This window comes from Paramisgurnus dabryanus, chromosome 24, assembly GCF_030506205.2.
Source record: "Paramisgurnus dabryanus chromosome 24, PD_genome_1.1, whole genome shotgun sequence".
In the NCBI taxonomy this organism is placed as follows: domain Eukaryota; kingdom Metazoa; phylum Chordata; class Actinopteri; order Cypriniformes; family Cobitidae; genus Paramisgurnus; species Paramisgurnus dabryanus.
The window spans coordinates 14,205,873-14,225,766 of NC_133360.1; the positions used below are offsets into that span (position 1 = coordinate 14,205,873).

A 19,894-nucleotide genomic window follows, 5' to 3' on the forward strand; every position below is an offset into this window, starting at 1 on the left:
ATAATTCTGAAGGTAAACAACTTCACTCAATATTGCTATCCAAGCATCACAAAACATATAATGCAATATAATCACATGTAGTTCTATCTCATCTAATTTCTGTAAAGATGAATGTGTTGTTGGATCACTGCTGAATAAAAAAAGTCAAACTAAACAAAAACATCAAGATGATTTGGTAGATGCTTATATCCAAAGCATTATCACATATTACAGTGCATTACTAAGTATACACAGCAATGCTCTGTACATACAGTAAGGGCTTTTAACACTTGAAATAGTTAGCCCGGGTTATTCTAAACCGTTTCACATTGTTCATACTTAACCAGGGGTTAAGAGATAACCCTGAGTATTTATAATCAGACGTTTCACACTGTACATTCCTAAACCCTGGGTAAGGAGTCTCCAATCCTTCTCCTACACACCTGTCTGTAATTATCAAGCTACCCTGAACACCTTGATAAGCTGCTTCTGCTGTGTTTAAATAAGGTCATAACATACGAACCCTGCTTCCTTTCACACTGCGTGCGTTTGGCACCACAATGCGGGGTTAACCCCACAAAAGCAGTGTCACAAAAGCAGTGAAATGATCCTTAACCCCGGGGTAAAAGTGGGTTTTGGAACGAAGAAAACTCAGGGTTAAGCGCAGTGTGAAAAGCCCTATATTTTTTCAGTACGTGTTTCTTGAGTTCAAACCCATGACCTTTTGCTCTGTTAACACAATGCATCTGATTCAGTGTTAGAAACTAAGTGATAGGAAGCGTATGAGAAAAATGTACCCGTCAGTGAAGTCCAGACACAAGTTATAATCTAATGATGAGATTAAGAGCATCAAAGTTTGATTTCACTCATTGATTTTATTTTTGACACAATCTCACTCAGTCAATAATTATCAAGTTATCAAGGTTATATATTCACAGAAAGTTCTTGATAGATGATATATAAGCTGACATATCCTGTGTGATAACACGTATTACATATAATGCTTTAGATGAACTGCATATTTTGTGCTCTAGGTGAACGAACTTGTATTGCTTTATGTAAACTCTCATCTAGAATACATGTGCCATTTACAAATAAGCAGAGCGAAAGTAATGACAAATAGTAAGAGTTAGGAGAATAATAGCTCAAAAAATGTACAAACAAGAAAAAAAATGTGCGTGGCTAACTGGGCAGGGGTGCAACTTAAACAGGAAATGACATTGATGCAAATGAAAATAACACCGTCACCTATAGCAGGACAAGGTGCAATGCAACCCTTATACTCACCAAAAAGTACTAAGAAAGCCACAAAAGTAGTTGTACTCATATCTTGGTCATCTTTCTTGAGCAGCGGTGAGTGAAGGAAGAGTTGGTCCTGTAGACCGAAGCCTTAGAGAGGAAGGAACACCTGCCACTGCATTTTGGACACAGGCTGCTTGGATTGGGTAAGATACTGTATGTAATTGTAGGGGTGAGCGGGGCAAAAACTAACGCAGGGTTAATTGTAACATGATTACTTTACATATTTATACAGGGTCGAGCAATATGTGCTTTCAGTTTTTTTGATTTCTGAGTTGGGTGTGTAAGTCATCAAATCCAACCATATATTATTTTAATCAATGTCTTACATAACTGCATTTTTAAACATGTCAGCAACTTCTAGTAACTGATAGCTGGGATTGAAAACATTTTACACAGCGGGGTTAGTTGTCAAACAGTGTGAATCCATATCAATTGAATGTTTATGTGTAAACGTGGCTTAATCCCCACGCATGATGTTTAAAGGGATAGTTCGACCAAAAATGATATTAAACCCATGATTTACTCACCCCCAAGCTGTCCGAGTTGCATATGTCCATCGTTTTTCAGACAAACACATTTTTTGGATATTTTAGAAAATGTTTTAGGTCTTTCAGTTAATTAAATGTGAAGTTACATGGCCCACGACCTTCAAAAAAAAGTGCGTCCATCCTTCACAAAATAAATCCAAACGGCTCCAGGATGATAAAAAAAGGTCTTCTGAGGGTAATCCGCGCGGTGTTGTTGTAGAAATATTCATATTTAAAACTTTATTAACGAAAATAACTACCTTCCGGTATCGCCGCCATCTTAGACTCCTCTGTATTCAGGAGAGAGTATTAGCGTACGCACTTTTCTTAGTGACGTTTGACAAATTTGGAGGGCGGGGGCACAGAGCAGCAGCAGAGTAGCCTCCGTAAGCTCTCATCCTGAATGCGGACGCGACTAAGATGGCGGCAACTCGGACAGCTTGGGGGTGAGTAAATCATGGGTTTAATATCATTTCTGGCCGAACTATTCCTTTAATATCCTTGTCGTGTATAATCCACCATCTAGTTGCACACAAACTTTTTATCAAAATTTTGAAAAAAATTCTTAAATCTTTTTAATTGAACAGTGAGGTGCTTATTTATGGAGATATTCATGTTAACTGGTTAAATAAATCCAGTAGGAAACACCTCAAAGAACTAACATCAAAATATGACTTTCATCAATTTGTAAATGGACCCACTCGTCTGACAAAAACATCACAGACAGCAATAGATTTAGCTTTCTCAAATAAGCTGGAAAGAGTTGTAAAAACATACAATCTGGTGTGTGGCTTATCAGATCACAACATGATACTTATTTCCAGAAAACTATCAAAAAAGGCTAACATAATCACGTGAATATGTGTTGTGATATATTTACCTCTACAATGGGTAACATTTTAAAAAAGTTCTTAAAACAATGTAGAAAGCCACAAAGAAAGATACAGCTTCCATGGGTAAGTGCGACAGTACGACAGTTACTTAAAAAACAAGACTTTGCCCTAAAAATCTATCTTAAAACTAGATATGACACAGATCTTTTTTTCTTAAAAGGTTTACGAAATCAAGTAGTAAAAGAATTGTGCAATTTAAAAGTTTTAAAACTATATGACGACAATATGCACAAATTATTATTCAGCCATTGACCCACATTATAAATGTCTCTATAAAAACTGGAATATTTCCAGAGGCCTGGAAAAAGGCACTGGTTAAACCCATCTTTAAGTGCGGGAATACCACAGACGTTAGTAACTATCGACCAATAAGTCTAGTTCCGGTAATTGCAAAAAAACTAGAAAAAAATGTTTCAGAACAGCTAACTCAATATCTAGAAATGCATCAGTATATACACCCCCAACAGTATGGTTTCAGGCAGAACTAATCTACTGAATTAGCCATCTGTGCATTACTGGAAAATATTGTGCAGCCACTAGATAAAGGAAACATCGTGGGTGTGGTATTCCTGGACTTAAAGAGGGCATTCGATACAGTAAATTATAGTCATCTTATTTCAAAACTGTCATCTTATAACGTCACATCAGGCACTATCATGGTTCGAGTCTTACTTACAGGGGCGAGAACAATATGTAGATATTGATCATGTAAAATCTGCCCCTTGTAAAATTTAGACCTGGAGTGCCTCAGGGAACCATACTGGGGCCTGTTCTGTGAACGAGCTGCCTGAAGTGTGTCCTGAAATTGGCCTTCAAATGTATGCCGATGACACTGTGGTTTATGAGTCAGGCAAAAACCCTGTTGTTATCGGTAGTACACTAACTTAAAGTCTTGAGAAAGTGTCTACTTGGCTAAATAAATCCATAATCTGAGGAAAACTAAATGTATGTGTTTCTATACGACAAGAACTCGTACAATAAATGAGCTTAACATTAAAATGAATGGGGAACTCATCGATCAGGTAGAACAAGAAATATGTGATTTTAGATAATCAGTTAAATTATAAAAGTCATATTAAAAACAAATCTCAAGAAAAATGGAGGCCAGTATGAACTGTTTCAGAATGATCAGTAGCTGCCTAACATAAGAAAGTGCTCATGTCTTTTTGAACACTATGATCCTGTCCCACCTGTTGTACTGCACCACTGTTTGGACCCAGACTATATAGCCAAACTACCCTAAAGCCTATTGAGATGCTTTATAACGTGCTCTAAAAATTTTAGTTAAAAGACGATTCGATTTCATCATTGTTACATTTTAAATGACTATATAATTTTAAACTTTGCGAATTTTGTTAATCTAAGATTTATAATGTTGTTTTTTAAATGTTTGATTGGACTTGCACCTGAGCCACTGTAAATTTGTTAACAGGCTGGAACCATCCAGATCAACAAGAGCTGGTACATGTGGAAACTGTAAAGTCCCATCCTGTAAAACATCTTTTGCTCAAAAAATTCTTTCTGTGAAAGGAGCCAGTCTGTGGAACTGGAATTTTATTGTATTTACTGTTTTCTGTTGGATTATAAGTGAACTGCTGAGAACCTGGTCTTGTTTAAATTGCTTTAAAGACGGTGTTATACGTTTATTATTTATTACAAATAAAGGAATTTATAACATTAACAACAATACACATGATCCTGGGATTTTGGGACACCACAATTTGGAGCTTATAGCCTCCCTTACAATATTATATTGTTTCCTCAGTCAGATCTCATCTTTATCATGATCATCATCATCTCTCTGCTCCTGTTGGGCTCTCTGCTGCCAAACCTGAGCTTCACTGGTAAGATTTATTTGACATTTAATTTAATATGAATCATGACTAACAAATGAGCTTCAGAAAATGCACCTGTATATAAAGTGTAACACATTTCCATTAGTAAGACTTAATATCTGATTCATCTTTGGTGATGCATTATTCAGATGTTTCTCATACTGATTAAGTTGACTGATATTTCTCTCTCAGCCAGTGTCAAGGTGCGTATAGTGAATGGCTCTGAAGCACGACCTCACTCCAGACCTTACATGGTTTCTGTTCAGAAGAATAGGAGACACGTTTGTGGAGGATTCCTTATTTCTGATCAGTTTGTCTTGACTGCTGCACACTGCAGAGATGAGTAAGGTTTCATTTAGTCTGAGCTGCAATCATAACAATCATAATCTTAAATATTCAAATGTTTTCATAAATAACTTCTCTATAACACTTATTTCAAAAACATTATGAAATATAAAATGTGACTATGGCTGTGAAGTTATTTTTATAAAATAACGTACATTTTGAACATTTTGTGAAAATATAACCTTGGTATATTTAATATTGACGGAGTAAGGTCATGTCAAACTCTGAAATCAATGATTGAAATCAAACTTTGATGCTTCTAATCTGATCATTAGTTTTTGGGACTTTAGCCTGGATTGGCTGAAAAATATTGGTAGAACTTTATTTTACAGGACGTGTACTTACCTTGTACATAGGCCTATATACTAAATATGTTGTACTTAGACAAATGTCTTACTTTTGAGTATCTACATGGTAATTAAAGGGTATAATTACTGTACTTACCAGTGGTACATACTTGGTAGTTATCAGGCCCGGAGTGGGTAATCGGGAGAACCGGGAGAATTCCCGGTGGGCCGCTTCACTTTTGGGCCGGTCAAGTTTTTTTTTTTTTTTTTTTTTACATTTGTCACGTTAGTGAGTCTATCTTCTCTTAAAAAACACTTCACACGTTTCGCATTGTCACTGCAGCGCGCAGCCTCTGCATGGGTTGTACCATGTGAGGGAGTTTTCCCCTCCCCTCCCATAGAGTTGGTTCGGTCCATAGCGCGTCCAAGAAAACTTTTCTCCGATAGGCTGGGCCGGCCCTACCGTAACAATACGCGTCTGAGAGGAGGAGGGCGTAAAAAACAGGTTGAAGAAAAAATCCATTAGAGGATGATGCTGCCAAATGTGCCAAACTTACAGATTTATTTTCAAGAGGACAACAACAGGTAACTTAAAGAGAAATAAGCCTAGTAATGATTAGCATTAGCAACGTAATTATTCGGCTAATACCGATGTCAAACTATTTACAAGCCAACATTTTTTTTTAAGTTAAAATATTAGCCTTTTGTGTATACATGACGATTCATAGACTTTGCAAATATTATGCAAGCAGCTTCTGAGCAGCAGATAAGCCATTTCCCCGCTAAAAACGAGGAGGCAATGAGTAAACAATATGAATTAAAGTAATGTAACAATCAGGTTGTGTTCATATAACGCCTTTTGTGTCCCCAGTCAAAAATGACCAGCCGAAAAAAGCTTATAAATCACTTGTTATGCTATATATTTACCCAATATTGGATTCAATATTTTTGTCAAATTGTTTTCTTTTTTAATTCGGACTGGGTTTTATGTTTCTATTTGCATCTGATTAATCATAGCCCTCATAGCATTAGCAATGCTAATAATTTATCAACCTTTTCTTGTGGAATAGACTCCAAAAAGGGCTGGATTATTTTTGACCCATAATGTGTAAATATTGGACAGAACACGCTGCTGGGTTAAAATTGACCCAATGCTGGGTTGTTTTGACCCAACTGTTGGGTTATTATAATCCATGGTTGCATAACAACAATCCAACATTGGGTTATTTTTAACCCAGCATGTGTTCTGTCCAATATTTACCCGTTATGGGTAAAAAATAACACAGCCTTTTTTAGAGTGTAGAGGAATATTTTTGTTAACTTCTCATCTTAAGTGAAATATTATTTAACTTTTACCTTATTTGTTTAACCATGATATTAATAGAAACTATAGTAAGAGCTGAACTGTTGCTTTATTTATCCAATTTGAAAAAAGTGCTAATTTAGAATAACACTTTGGAAAAAGTGGGCCGGTCTTGGGTACGAAACTCCCGGGCTGAAAAGTGGCCCCACTCCGGCCCTGGTAGTTATTATGTAACTCTAGGTAAGTACTGGGTAATGCCATATACATAATATGTATTTATAGTATTTATAGTAACAAGAAACATTATACTTACAAATAAATGTACAATATATATATATATATTCAGTACTTACAGGCAACTGTGGGTTAATGACAGGTATGTTTATTGTATATATATATATATATATATATATATATATATATATATATATATATATAACAGTGATGTTTCCATGCATATATATATATATATATATATATATATATATATAATAACAAATAACAAACTGTACTTACTGTACTTACAAATTGTATGTACATGGTGGGTTTATAGTACATACAGGCCAGTGTATGTTAATGTCCAGCACATAGAGTGTATGTACTGTAACTACCGAGAAAAACTACTGTACTCATAAATGGTATATTCTGTTCAAAGTGCGTATATGATAACTAATAACAAACATTACTGATGTTCAATTTTTGTACTCTATATCTTTGTCCTTTATTGTACCCTTTAAACCCAAGCATTGAATACCATACGCATTATCTACTGGGTACATTCACTAGCACGTCTATAGTAACTGCATGGAAACAGCACTGTAAAATAAAGTGTTGCTGTCAGGGTTTTGTGTTGCATTTAGTTTTGTTCATTGTTAATCATCTTGTTTAGTTAATTTGTTATCTCATTTCGTCATTATTAGTCACACCTGTGTTCGATTATTAGTTAAGTTCTTTCACCTGTTATGTTTGATTATCACCCCTAAATATTCTGCCTTCATGTGTCTTTCCCTTGTCAATTGTTGTATATGTCAAATGTTAAGCTGTTCATCGTCCTCGTTGTGTTTGTTTATTAAAAGTATCCTGTTTCCTCCTAATCATCGTCGTCGTTGTATTTAGTATTTATAGAGTTAGAGAATACGTCACAGAACGACTGACCGAAAAGTTTAACGTGGCGTTTAGTGTTTCCCCTCTTGTTTCCAGAGTTTTTTATTTTCCGTATTCACAGTTTCATTTTTTGCTTTTTCTCGTTATGGATCTCCCCCAAATTCTGGACCAGGAACTTCATATCAAGGACTTTCTAGACCTGGCGTGCCTTACCAACTTCACCGATCACACGCTCTGTGTTTTCCTGAAAACCAGCCTGAAAAAGCGATCATGGGCACGTCTTCCAACGGGTGGTCCAGAGAACAACTTCGCCGCTTATGCGGAGTGGGTGCTGTTCCACAACAACTCCCCATTCACCGTCGGCCTTGCCGATGGGGAGTTTGCCGCCAGCCCCACTTCACCCCCAGAGACCGACACGCCAACACCCTCCACGGACCTCGAGCCCACCGCGGGCGGAGAACCCGGCAATGCGACCAGTGAGCCAGAGCGAACCCCTGAGCCCAGCGTCGCTGAGATCCCGGATCCCTCCCTCGACCAGGTGCGAGAGACGAGTTGTCCGGGTTTCGCCGCGGGAGCTGCTGAGGATGTCGAGGAAGACATCCACATCCACGTCGCTGAGGGTGAGCATATTACGTCTCTTGGGGAAATTTTTTCGGACTGTGCTTTGGACATTTCTCTTTCTTCATCGGCTCCGCTGGTTCCGTACAGCTCCTCCTCAAACAGTTGGACCCGCCCAACCTCCCACTCCCGCCTCCTCTGCCTACCTCAGCCAGTCTGAAACACCTGCAGCCATCACAGCAACACACCCCTGCTCATCTTCAGCGCATCAGTGCCGCTGGTTCAACTGATCCGTGGCGTGCCTCTCTGCCAGCTGCTTTCGGGGAGCTCTCCAGTTTTCCTCGCTCCCCAAGTGTCCCTCCCTCTACCCTTCCAACTCGTTTGGCTCCTCCCTCCTATGGGAATTCAACTTGGGATTCCTTTGCTCTGGCTCCGCCTCGTATCTCCGGTCCACCTCCTACATCTCGGTCGGGAGACCCACCAGCTCTGCTCCGCCCCTCCGGTTCCTCGACTCCACCCTGGATCCTCCTCCAAGTGCAGTCACGTTGTCCGTCCCCAGGGTGGGTAAGAACATCACTCCACCCGGGATCCTCCCACCAGCGACTCCACCCTGGGGCTTCATCCCGTTCGGTCTCTGGGGCCTGGTCCAGACCCCTTCCTAATCCTTCCTTCGTTCTTGGACATTTTTTTGTTTTTGGACTCCCTCCCTCCACTTCGGTGTTGTTTTAGTTTCGGCGCAGGACGCGCCTTGGGAGGGGGGGCGTACTGTCAGGGTTTTGTGTTGCATTTAGTTTTGTTCATTGTTAATCATCTTGTTTAGTTCATTTGCTATCTCACTTCATCATTATTACCTGTGTTCGATTATTAGTTAAGTTCTTTCACCTGTTATGTTTGATTATCACCCCTATATATTCTGCCCTCATGTGTCTTTCCCTTGTCAGTCGTTGTATATGTCAAATGTTAAGCTGGTTATCGTCCTCGTTGTGTTTGTTAAATAAAGTATCCTGTTTCCTCCTAATCATCGTCGTTGTATTTAGTATTTATAGAGTTAGAGAATATGTGACAGCTGCATTTTACACAGTTATTACACAGGAACTACCACCTAAGATAAAGCATATATGCCACTGTGAGTTATATTAACTAGTCAGACTATAAAATAAGATGCATTGTTGGGTTAAAAGGGTATAAAGGACAAAGATACTGAGTACAAAATGGCACATCAGTAATGTTTGTTATTAGTTATTATCATATATGTACACTATAAGTACCTGCCATTAATTACACTGGACCATAGGCGTAGCTTGACATTTGAGCTTGGGAGGGGGGCAGACTGCTATATCATAGAATCAATACCAGAACATAAGCTATGATTTTTTCCACGAACTATAATTAAAAATAATAACATTTTCGTTCCATTAAAATAAGCCTGAATGTTAGATAAAAATAAACATGATCATGGTTAACAAAGGTTTTTGTAACTGTAACACAAAAGAATGAGGAAAATTTTTATTAATAATATGAATACTATCATTTTATTCAAGTTAAGAGGTTTAATGCCCTACACTGCATGAAAACAATCCCATGGGTTAGTTTATTTTCTTTGCTTCTAAAACACAAGGCAATTCAACCCAGTTCAATTTAAAACACAAGTATATAGTATACAGATTAACAATAGTTTTACAAATTATCTTGCAAAGTAACGTTTAAAAATGTATGAAAATCTAAATTAATATGTAAATATGTAAATTTGTTGGATTTTGTAAAAATCGTTTTAGCACTGGGGGGCCAGACACCCCCACACAAGCTCCGCCTATGCACTGGACAGTTAGTATTATACAATTACCATGTACATACAATTTGTAAGTAGCATACAGTTGTGTTTGTTATTAGTTATCATATACCTACACTATACGTAAGTACCTAAATATCTGTCATTAACCCACACTTGCCTGTAAGTACTAAAAACTTATATTGTACATTCATTTGAAAGTACAGTAGCATTTCTTTTTAGTTACAGTAGACGTACACTATAATTATGTATCTGGTATTACCCAGTACTTACCTAAGGTTACATAATAACCACCAGGTATGTACCACTGCAGTAATGATACCCTTTAATTACCAGATAGATAATCAAAAGTAAGTACCACAGATTTGTCTGTAAGTAAAACATATTAACCATATATGTACAAGATAAGTACACGTACTGTAAATTAAAGTTCTACCAAAATGTCCCTGTTACGGATGTAACCCTCGCTCCCTGAAGGTGGGGAAAGGAGACGTAACATTGTGACTGACAAATTAGCAACTCGGTTAGAGAGACAGTTTGGGCCGCTGACTCCAGTGTAACACCCCGGCATGGCTACGTGTCCAAGGTTCCCACCACTCCTTTTAAGGATAAAAGGGAACAACAATATAACACAAAGTCCATCATGACACCTTTCTAAAGAAAACTAATAAACGTTGAATATATTCTTTATTAATATATTGGCATTTCTTTGAGCAGCACTGAGATTCTGACAGTTGTGGCAGGTGTACATGACTTATCAAGCAGCAGTGAAAACCATGTCCGCATTGGTGTGAGTACCTATAACAAGCCTCCAGAATACGACCCTGATCCGAAAAAACCTAAAATAGCCGACCTGATGATTCTGAAGGTAAAAAACTACACTCAATATTGCTATCCAAGCATCACAATACATAATTACAATATTATCACATATAGTTTTATCTCATCTAACTTCTGTCTACTAAAGATGAATGTGTTGTTGGATTACAGCTGAATAAAAAAGTCAAACTAAACAACAAGATCAAGACGATTCCCATACCAATGACACCTGTAGAGATCAGAGTGGACACTGATTGCAGTGTTGCAGGCTGGGGGTTTGTGACGAATAGCGGCCCTTCAAGTCAGACCCTTAGAGAGGCAAACGTGAAAATTATAAAGAACACGGACTGTGCTGCTCGATGGGACTGGGTTTATGAAGCATCACAGATGATGTGTGTATATGGCCGTGGAGGATCCTGTGACGTACGTAAAACAATGATTTACAGATTTTGTGCTTTATTCAAGCCATAAATAGTGATGAGTGGCAATAATTTGTGCTTACATTCTTAACAGGGGGATTCAGGAGGTCCTTTGGTTTGTGACAACACTGCGGTGGGCGTTACAGCCTTTGTAAGCTTCAAGAGCTGCAACGATCCAAATCTACCCAACGTTTATACGAAAATTTCTGCATTTCTTCCATGGATCCAGAGCATATTAAGAACTAAATGAATTCTGCAAAAATGGATTGAAATGCTTGCTTTTATTTCTTTTATCTTTTTAAACTGTATTTTTTTAATAACTCATTAAACTATAGGCTTCTGCACCGTACTCATCACAAACTATGCTCTATGCATTATATTTTTGTGGTCGTGCGTGTGTTTGATGGTTAAATTTCTGATTTTTTTCACAAACAGATTTCAAATAAAGCATTGAGCATCAAGCATCAATAAGTCAACGTGTCTTACTGTAATGAAATTGCAGCAAACACAGTTCAATTTTAACTTAACTGAGATAATCAAGTAAAACTAGATTGCAGTTTTATTATCTTTCCCTAAAATAAGGACAACATCCTTATCAAAGTGTAATTGACAGAAACATCATGCAGCATGCAGCAACTTATTTTTGCAAGTCAATTTAACCAACTATTTTAAGCTTAGACTTGAGATAAGTTGACATAACTTATAAAATCAAGTAAAAGTTGTTTCATTATTATTTTTAAGTTAAAGTAAAATAAAAATAAGTGTGGATTTGACAAAAAAATCTGCTTTTTTTACATTTAGTCTATAATAACTTATTACTAAAAATATCTTCAAAGGAACTAAACTACAAAATACACAGATAAACATTATTTAGTACAAAAAAAAACATTACTGGCTACTGAATAAGTTTTGGTGTGTATACATGACATCAAATTAAACAGATTTGAGCAACTTCTCTTGTTTCCCTAAATTGAATTATGAAAAGCATCTCTAAATGAGCTGGATAAGAGAAACACAATTTAATAATAAACAACAGTAATAACTCTTAAGGTTATCTTTGTTATCTTAGAAAATGTAAGAAAATTTGATCATTATTTTTACTTCTTTTTAATAGCTAACACACGGTTTCTGAAACAATAGCTCATTTTGCCCAAACACAAACACACACACTTTAAAGGCGAAGGTGCACGATCTCAGAAAGCCAATGTTGATATTTGAAATCACCTAAACAAACACACCCCTACCCCAATAGAATCTGGACCTTCTTTTGATAGACTCCCCCCACACATAGTAGACACGCCGCTTACTGCTGATTGGCTACAAGTGTGTTTTGGTGCACGGCCTGACTTCCTTTTCAAAAAGTGTTTTTCAAAAATCATGCACCCCGCCTTTAACAACCACAAACCTTGACAACATGCAAAACCTCAAACATCTCTTGCTAAAGCAAACACATTATTACACCAAACTTATTTTAATTCCTCTAGAAATTGTGTTTATGCAAATCACACAACTATCAAATGATTCGGTAACGCCAAACTAAACCAAGACATGACAAAAATGTTATGTACAGAACAAATACTGTATATTCTGTGTATGCGTACATATTTTCACTAAACAGAAATGCAAGAGGGGAAATATTTAATCCTCAAAACATTTCCATTGCATTTGACTTTGGGAGGAACAGTAGCAAGACATTTTAAGATACTGGAAAAATAGGCTTGTTACTGTAATGATAAAAACTAATGGGGACGTTTCTTTTACAATATCAAACTAAATGTAAAGCAGATACACTGTAAGAAAGGATGTTATTTTTACACATTGTGTGTTGCTTTTGTATTCAAATAAATAAAAGGGACAAAATGTGTTGTTCCAATAATAACACAGAGATGTCACAATGTTTCGCAATTGCATTTTCTAATAAACCATTGCATTTCAAGCATCAATGAATCGGTGTGTTTCCTTGTAACAGTTTACAAACAATATACATTTTAAGTGGTGCAATTGAGATATTAGTGTAGGGTATTAGGTAAAATTGCACTGCAGGATTTCATTTTTTAAAAGATTTTTTTTCTGAAATCTTGTTACGTTAACTTTACTGCATTTGAAAGACAAATAGCTTACTTTTTACTCCACTACAATTCCATGCAAAGTTGAAAGCCGATTTCCAGTTCATTTTAACTTTCATCCAATATAGAAATGAGCCTAAAAAAGACCTAAAAAAGAAAAACAACCTGTAGCCTATTTTACATTTTTTCATGTCCACTAGAACGTCTCGGTTACGTATGTAACCCTCGTTCCCTGAAGGAAGGGAACGGAGACGTCACGTCGTGACCGACGAATTGGGAACCGCTCCGCGGGTGACCTATCTACTTCGAGAACTATAAGAAACGCCAATGAACTTGGCATGCAGGTATTTGCATAATGCCGGCGCCGCCCCGCCAGGTGCGTATATAAGCCGCAGGTGCACAATACCAAATTAGCTATATTATTGCTGAGAAGCCGAGCAGCAGTGCCCGGCCTGAAAACAGCAATGGAACAGCAAACTGTGGCGACGGGACGTGACGTCTCCGTTCCCTTCCTTCAGGGAACGAGGGTTACATACGTAACCGAGACGTTCCCTTTCAGTCGGTCACTACGACGTCACGTCGTGACCGACGAATTGGGAATCCCTACCAAAACGCCACTGCAGCTGAACCCTTCCGGTGTCTGTAAAAGCCCTCCGCCCTCCACATAGGGGGCGGAACCTAAGGCGAAATGCAGAAGGCCGGTCACTACCTGTTCCTTAACCCACGATAGTGAAGCAGCGAACTGGGGAAGCGTCTAAACTGAGCGGAGCTAGAACACTGCGGAAGCCATCCCCTAAGAAGGTTGAATGGATGACATAAAATATGAAACAACCGATAGGTTGCTCATAAAAAGTCTCTGAACAAAACATAGTATGCAGAGAGATGCAGAGCAGGCTCTGCTAAGGAAAACGTGGAGGATTAGTACCCCACGGAGTATACACACAAATGAACCCCACGTAGGAGACAAATGTGGACGCCTAGCCTACACAGGTTTACAGAGAATACATCAGTGATAGGTTGACAGCGGATGCTCCGCAACACCAGCTATCAGGGCGGTGGAGGAGAGGCAAAAACAGTTTTTTAGACGTTTTTGCCCCGATGGCCTTCCATATTGGTGCAGATGTGCAGCACCAAAATAGAGGCTCCAAGCCGACACACGAGCCGACCCTCGGCATTCTTAACTAGTTAGTAGAAAGAACCCGAGTGGAAACCGGTTCGACACGAACACTATAGAATCTTGTGAACGTATTAGGTGTCGCCCAGCCTGCAGCTCTACAAATATCTGTTAGCGAGGAACCGCGAGCCAGTGCCCAAGATGATGCCACACTGCGTGTAGAGTGGGCACGTAAATTAAACGGACAAGGCACATTCTGCTTTTGATATGCAAGGGCTATAGTATCCACAATCCAATGGGACATCCTCTGCTTGGTGACAGCTTTTCCTTTCTGCTGACCACCGTAACAAACAAAGAGCTGATCTGAGGTCCTAAAGCTTTGCGTCCTGTCTATATACACACGTAGTGCACGAACAGGGCATAACAAAGCCGTGGCTGGGTCTGCCTCCTCCAAAGGCAGCGCTTGGAGGTTCACCACTTGATCTCTGAAAGGAGTGGTGGGAACTTTGGGCACAAAGCCGGGCCGGGGTCTCAGTGTTACGCTGGATGCAGCCGGCCCGAACTGAAGGCACGATTCGTCGACCGAAAATGCATGAATATCCCCTATCCTCTTAACAGAAGCCAAAGCAAGGAGAGTTAATGTTTTCATAGTAAGAAATTTAACACTCACACTATGCAGAGGCTCAAATGGGGCTTCCTGGAGTGATTTCAGCACCAAGGACAGGTCCCAAGGAGGAATAGAGGGAGGACGCGAAGGATTCAGTCTTCGAGCGCCTCTGAGAAATCTAATGACCAGGTCGTGCTGACCCACTGTTCTACCGTTTACGGGTGAATGGTGAGCTGATATCGCAGCGATATCGACTTTAATAGTGGATGGTGACAGCCTATTCTCCAAACGGCGCTGGAGATATAAAAGCACAACACTAATCGGCCATTCTCGGGGGTTTTCACTTTGGGAAGAACACCAGTCGACAAACAGGTTCCATTTAAGCGCGTAAGCCTGTCTCGTAGACGGCGCTCGCGCTGCAGCAATAGTGTTAGATACCTCTTGCGGTAAATCACTCAAATCCTCCGTGCCCCGTCCAGAGACCACACATGGAGGTTCCACAGGTCGGGGCGCGGGTGCCATAATGTGCCCTCTTGTTGAGAAAGAAGGTCCTTCCTCAGGGGAATCTTCCAAGGAGGGGCTGTCGCGAGGAGAGAGAGTTCTGGAAACCAACTCCTGGTTGTCCAATACGGTGCCACCAACAGCACGCTCTCCTCGTCCTCCCGGATTTTGCATAGGGTTTGCGCAATGAGGCTCACCGGAGGGAACGCGTATTTGCGCATGTTTCGCGGCCAGCTGTGTGCCAATGCATCCACGCCGAGCGAGTCGTCGGCTAGTGAATAGAACAGGCGACAATGGGTCGTCTCTGGGGAAGCAAACAGATCTATCTGCGCTTTGCCGAAACGTCTCCAAATCTGCTGAACCGCAATGGGGTGGAGTCGCCATTCGCCGGGACGCGCAGCCCGAGAGAGCGCATCCGCCTCTACATTGAGCGTGCCCGGGATGTAAATGGCACGAAGAGACCTCAAATTCTTCTGACTCCAAGTGAGGAGATGACGGGCGAGATGCGACAGGTGACGCGAGCGTAAACCGCCTTGACGATTGATGTACGCCACGGTCGCAGTGTTGTCTGTGCGAACTAATACATCTTTGCCCTGTAACTCGTTGCTGAAACGGACGAGCGCAAGATATACAGCCCACATTTCTCGGCAATTTATGTGCCAATGCAGCTGGGGTGCCGTCCAGACCCCCGAAGCTGCAAGCCCATCGTACGTGGCCCCCCACCCCGTGTCCGAAGCATCTGTGCATACTATTGCATGCCTGGAGACCTGTCTCAGAGGCACACCGGCTCGGAGAAACGCACGGTCTGACCACGGAGTGAAAGTGCGACGACACGCAGGTGTAATGATAACACGGTGAATGCCGCGCAGCCACGCTCTCCTCGGGACTCGATCGTGAAGCCAATGCTGAAGCGGTCGCATATGGAGCAGTCCGAGCGGAGTTACAGCTGCGGCTGCTGCCATATGCCCCAAAAGCTTCTGAAATTGTTTCAGCGGGACCGCCCTCTTGCTCTTGAATGTATTCAGGCAAGTCAGAATCGACTGTACACGCGCTTCTGTTAGACGAGCTGTCAAATCGATCGAGTCCAGTTCCATACCGAGAAAAGAGATTCTCTGCACGGGGCAAAGCTTGCTCTTTTCCCAGTTGACCCGAAGACCCAAACGAGCGAGGTGTTTTAAAGTTAAATCTCTGTGATCGCACAGCGTCTGACGTGTTTGAGCTATTATTAGCCAATCGTCCAGATACGCGAGAATGCGCACACCTCTCTCTCTCAGGGGTTTTAAAGCCCCCTCCACTACTTTGGTGAATACACGGGGCGACAGAGAGAGCCCGAATGGGAGGACTTTGTACTGGTATGCTCGCCCCTCGAACGCAAAGCGGAGAAACGCCCTGTGCCGGGGGAGAATCGATACATGAAAGTACGCGTCCTTCAGGTCGATAGATGCAAACCAATCGTTTGGACGAATGCATGGAAATATGCGTTTGGGCGTCAGCATTTTGAACGGCATTCTGTGAAGTGCACGGTTCAGCGAACGCAGGTCCAGGATCGGTCGCAAGCCGCCGCTTTTCTTGGGTACAATAAAGTAAGGGCTGTAAAACCCCGACCTCATCTCGGCTGGAGGGACCGGCTGGATCGCGTCTTTCGCCAATAAGACAGCGATCTCCGCACGGAGGACGTGCGCATCGGCAGCTCTCACCGTAGTGAAACGAACGCCCGAGAATTTGGGGGGACGCCGGGCAAATTGGATCGCGTAGCCGAGACGAATCGTGCGTAAAAGCCAACGCGACGGGCTGGGAAGCTGTTCCCACGCCCCCAGACACCGTGCGAGAGGAACTAAAGGCACGATCGGTGTACCCGCGGCGGGCGCAACGGAGGTGATCGCCGGTGTGTGCGTATTGGCCGCACCGACAGTAGTGTTGTGCATGATAACACTCACCTGAGTCCGCTGCTGGGTGGGTGAGTAAGGGAGGCTCTGCTGAAGACACCTCACGCCACTCGATGCACCCTCTGGCGAAGGGGGAGGAAGACGATGGGATATGAGCCCGTGATGGTCTTCTCTCCCCTGAGAAGTCAGAGAGCGCGATGGGGTTATGAGCCCGTGCGTTGCTCTCGAACTCCTCTGATGAGTCGGAGAACGAGGGGGGGTTATGAGCCCGCTCGTGTCTCCGGCGCTCATCTGAAGACCTAGAGATGGAAGTGGAATTCGCTCTTTTTGTGGAATTGTGGGTGCCGACTGAAAAGTCGGCGGAACAGAAAAATGAAACAAAAGATTCCCCAACCGGCCCTCCTCCGGTGGGGGGAGTGGTGCCTTCACCATCTCCCGAAGAGCGATCCCCTCCATCTCTAGGTCGCCCGTCTCAGGGCCGCTTCGATCTCCTCTTTCCACCCTTCGGAGCGGGCTGAGCGGGCGGGGCGGGCTGCTGGCGACCGGTTCCTCGCTTCTTAGAAGAGCCCCGGGGAGGAACGGAGGCGGCCGCCGCAGGACGCCCTCGGCGAGGAGCAGGCTGAGGCGCCGACGTGGACGGGGCAGGCGCAGGACGCTTCCGACGCGGCATGATTTGAGCTATGGCCTCAGTCTGCTTCTTGGCCGCGGAGAATTGCTGGGCAAACTCCTCGACCGTCTCGCCGAACAGGCCGGTCTGGGAAACCGGAGCATTCAGGAGCCGGGTTTTATCAGCATCCTTCATGTCCGCCAGACACAGCCAGAGATGGCGTTCCTGGACTACCAGGGTAGACATCGCACGCCCGACGGCGCGTGCGGTGACCTTGGTCGCACGAAGCGCCAGATCAGTGGCCGCACGCAGTTCAGAGAACTCCGCCGAGTCGTGACCTCCCGCGTGCAGGTCCCTCAGAGCCTTAGCCTGCTGAACCTGCAGCAATGCCATGGCATGCAGGGCTGAAGCTGCCTCCCCACAAGCTTTGTAAGCAGCACCGGTCAGCGCCGAAGACTGCTTACAAGCCCGTGAGGGGAGAGTAGGCTGGTCCCGCCAGGAGGAAGCGACACCGGCTGGACACAACTGCATCGCGACCGGCCGCTCCACTGACGGGATACCAGCATACCCCCTGGCATCTCCACCCTCGAGAGAGGTGAGGGGTGAAGGCTGAAACGGCCGGTTCCGGGCGGAAAACGGGGTTTTCCACGACCGCGTCAGCTCTTCATGCACCTCGGGGAAGAAGGGCACCGGGGGCGAGGACTGAGAAGCCCTGGCACCCCCGAAGTACCAATCATCGAGGCGGGACGGTTCAGGTGGGGGAGGTTCAGTCCACTCCAAGCCGACCGCCGCCGCCGCCCGAGCGAGCATGGCTGCCATCTCGGGGTCGAACGCAGGACCCGCAACCCGACCCGAAGGCGGGAGCGGATCTGGATCGACGTCCGAGGCTGACAACCCCCCCTCCGACGTTACGGTGGACATCGCGTCCGGTGGAGGCTCGACAGAGCGCGAGGACACCGTAGAACACGGGCCGCTCGTCTCCATCGGGACCTCCGCTGGCAACGGATCAGGGCGCTGGGAGCTGCTGGACGAACCAGCAGACCGACCCAGCACCGTTATACGGAGATCATCCTTCGCAAGTTTGGTAGCTGCGCCCTTAGCAGCACCAGACTTGGAAGGCGGGTGCCGTTCCCGGAGAAACGACACCCGTCTCCGCAAATCCGCCATAGTCATGCCCTCACAAGTGGAGCATGAACTATCACGCAACGCTGCCTCTGCGTGCTGGAGCCCCAGACACGAAACACAGCGCTCGTGGCCATCCCGGGGAGCGATGAACACACCGCATCCAGAAACGGAACACGGGCGGAATGCCATCTTTAAAAAGACGCACCCGACCGTGACACGAATGAGTGACTGTCTTTAAAAAGACACAAAGCTCAAACGTGCTGCTCTTTTAGGGAAATCACTCTTTTTGTGCGAGCTGGTGAAACACACAGGGAGAGGCAAACGCACTCACTCAACTCAAGTCTTAAAAGAGACAGAGAGAGAGAGAGAAAGGGTGGAGAAAACACTGCGAGCCTCCGCTGAGGTGTCTTTGCCCAACCAACTTCAGCAAGCTGAGATCTTTTTCCTCCAAGAACAGGGATCTACGAAGATCAGTATACGCTTCTCGAGAGCAGATGTCTGCCGGCTTCGAAGCAAAAAGCTAATTTGGTATTGTGCACCTGCGGCTTATATACGCACCTGGCGGGGCGGCGCCGGCATTATGCAAATACCTGCATGCCAAGTTCATTGGCGTTTCTTATAGTTCTCGAAGTAGATAGGTCACCCGCGGAGCGGTTCCCAATTCGTCGGTCACGACGTGACGTCGTAGTGACCGACTGAAAGGGAACGGATACTATGCCTGAAGCAACATAAATGTTTCAATTAAAGCTTTGTATTACAGTATGTCATTGTGTCTAACTACACTAGTCAATACTTGAAGTGGATCAAACAAGTTAATCAAAGTTGTTC

The 19,894-nt window shown here is 43.0% G+C and overlaps 1 protein-coding gene across 1 annotated transcript; it reads left to right on the forward strand.

Annotated features, from left to right (window-relative positions):
* Positions 1-1,327: 1,327 nt before the first annotated feature.
* LOC135721833 (complement factor D-like) lies at positions 1,328-11,765 on the forward strand. Its single transcript, XM_065244278.2, has 6 exons — positions 1,328-1,424; positions 4,467-4,545; positions 4,729-4,879; positions 10,640-10,790; positions 10,913-11,164; positions 11,255-11,765. Exons 2-6 carry the CDS (start codon positions 4,485-4,487, stop codon positions 11,408-11,410), a joined length of 771 nt encoding a protein of 256 aa, XP_065100350.1. The 5' UTR covers positions 1,328-1,424; positions 4,467-4,484; the 3' UTR covers positions 11,411-11,765.
* Positions 11,766-19,894: the final 8,129 nt, after the last annotated feature.

Bases quoted from the DNA above. Each gene is read 5' to 3' on its own strand.
- LOC135721833 (XM_065244278.2), top strand. From the start codon at position 4,485: ATGATCATCATCATCTCTCTGCTCCTGTTGGGCTCTCTGCTGCCAAAC. The intron at 4,546-4,728 runs GTAAGATTTATT...TTTCTCTCTCAG, and splicing joins GCCAAACCTGAGCTTCACTG to CCAGTGTCAAGGTGCGTATA. The intron at 10,791-10,912 runs GTAAAAAACTAC...GTTGGATTACAG, and splicing joins CCGACCTGATGATTCTGAAG to CTGAATAAAAAAGTCAAACT.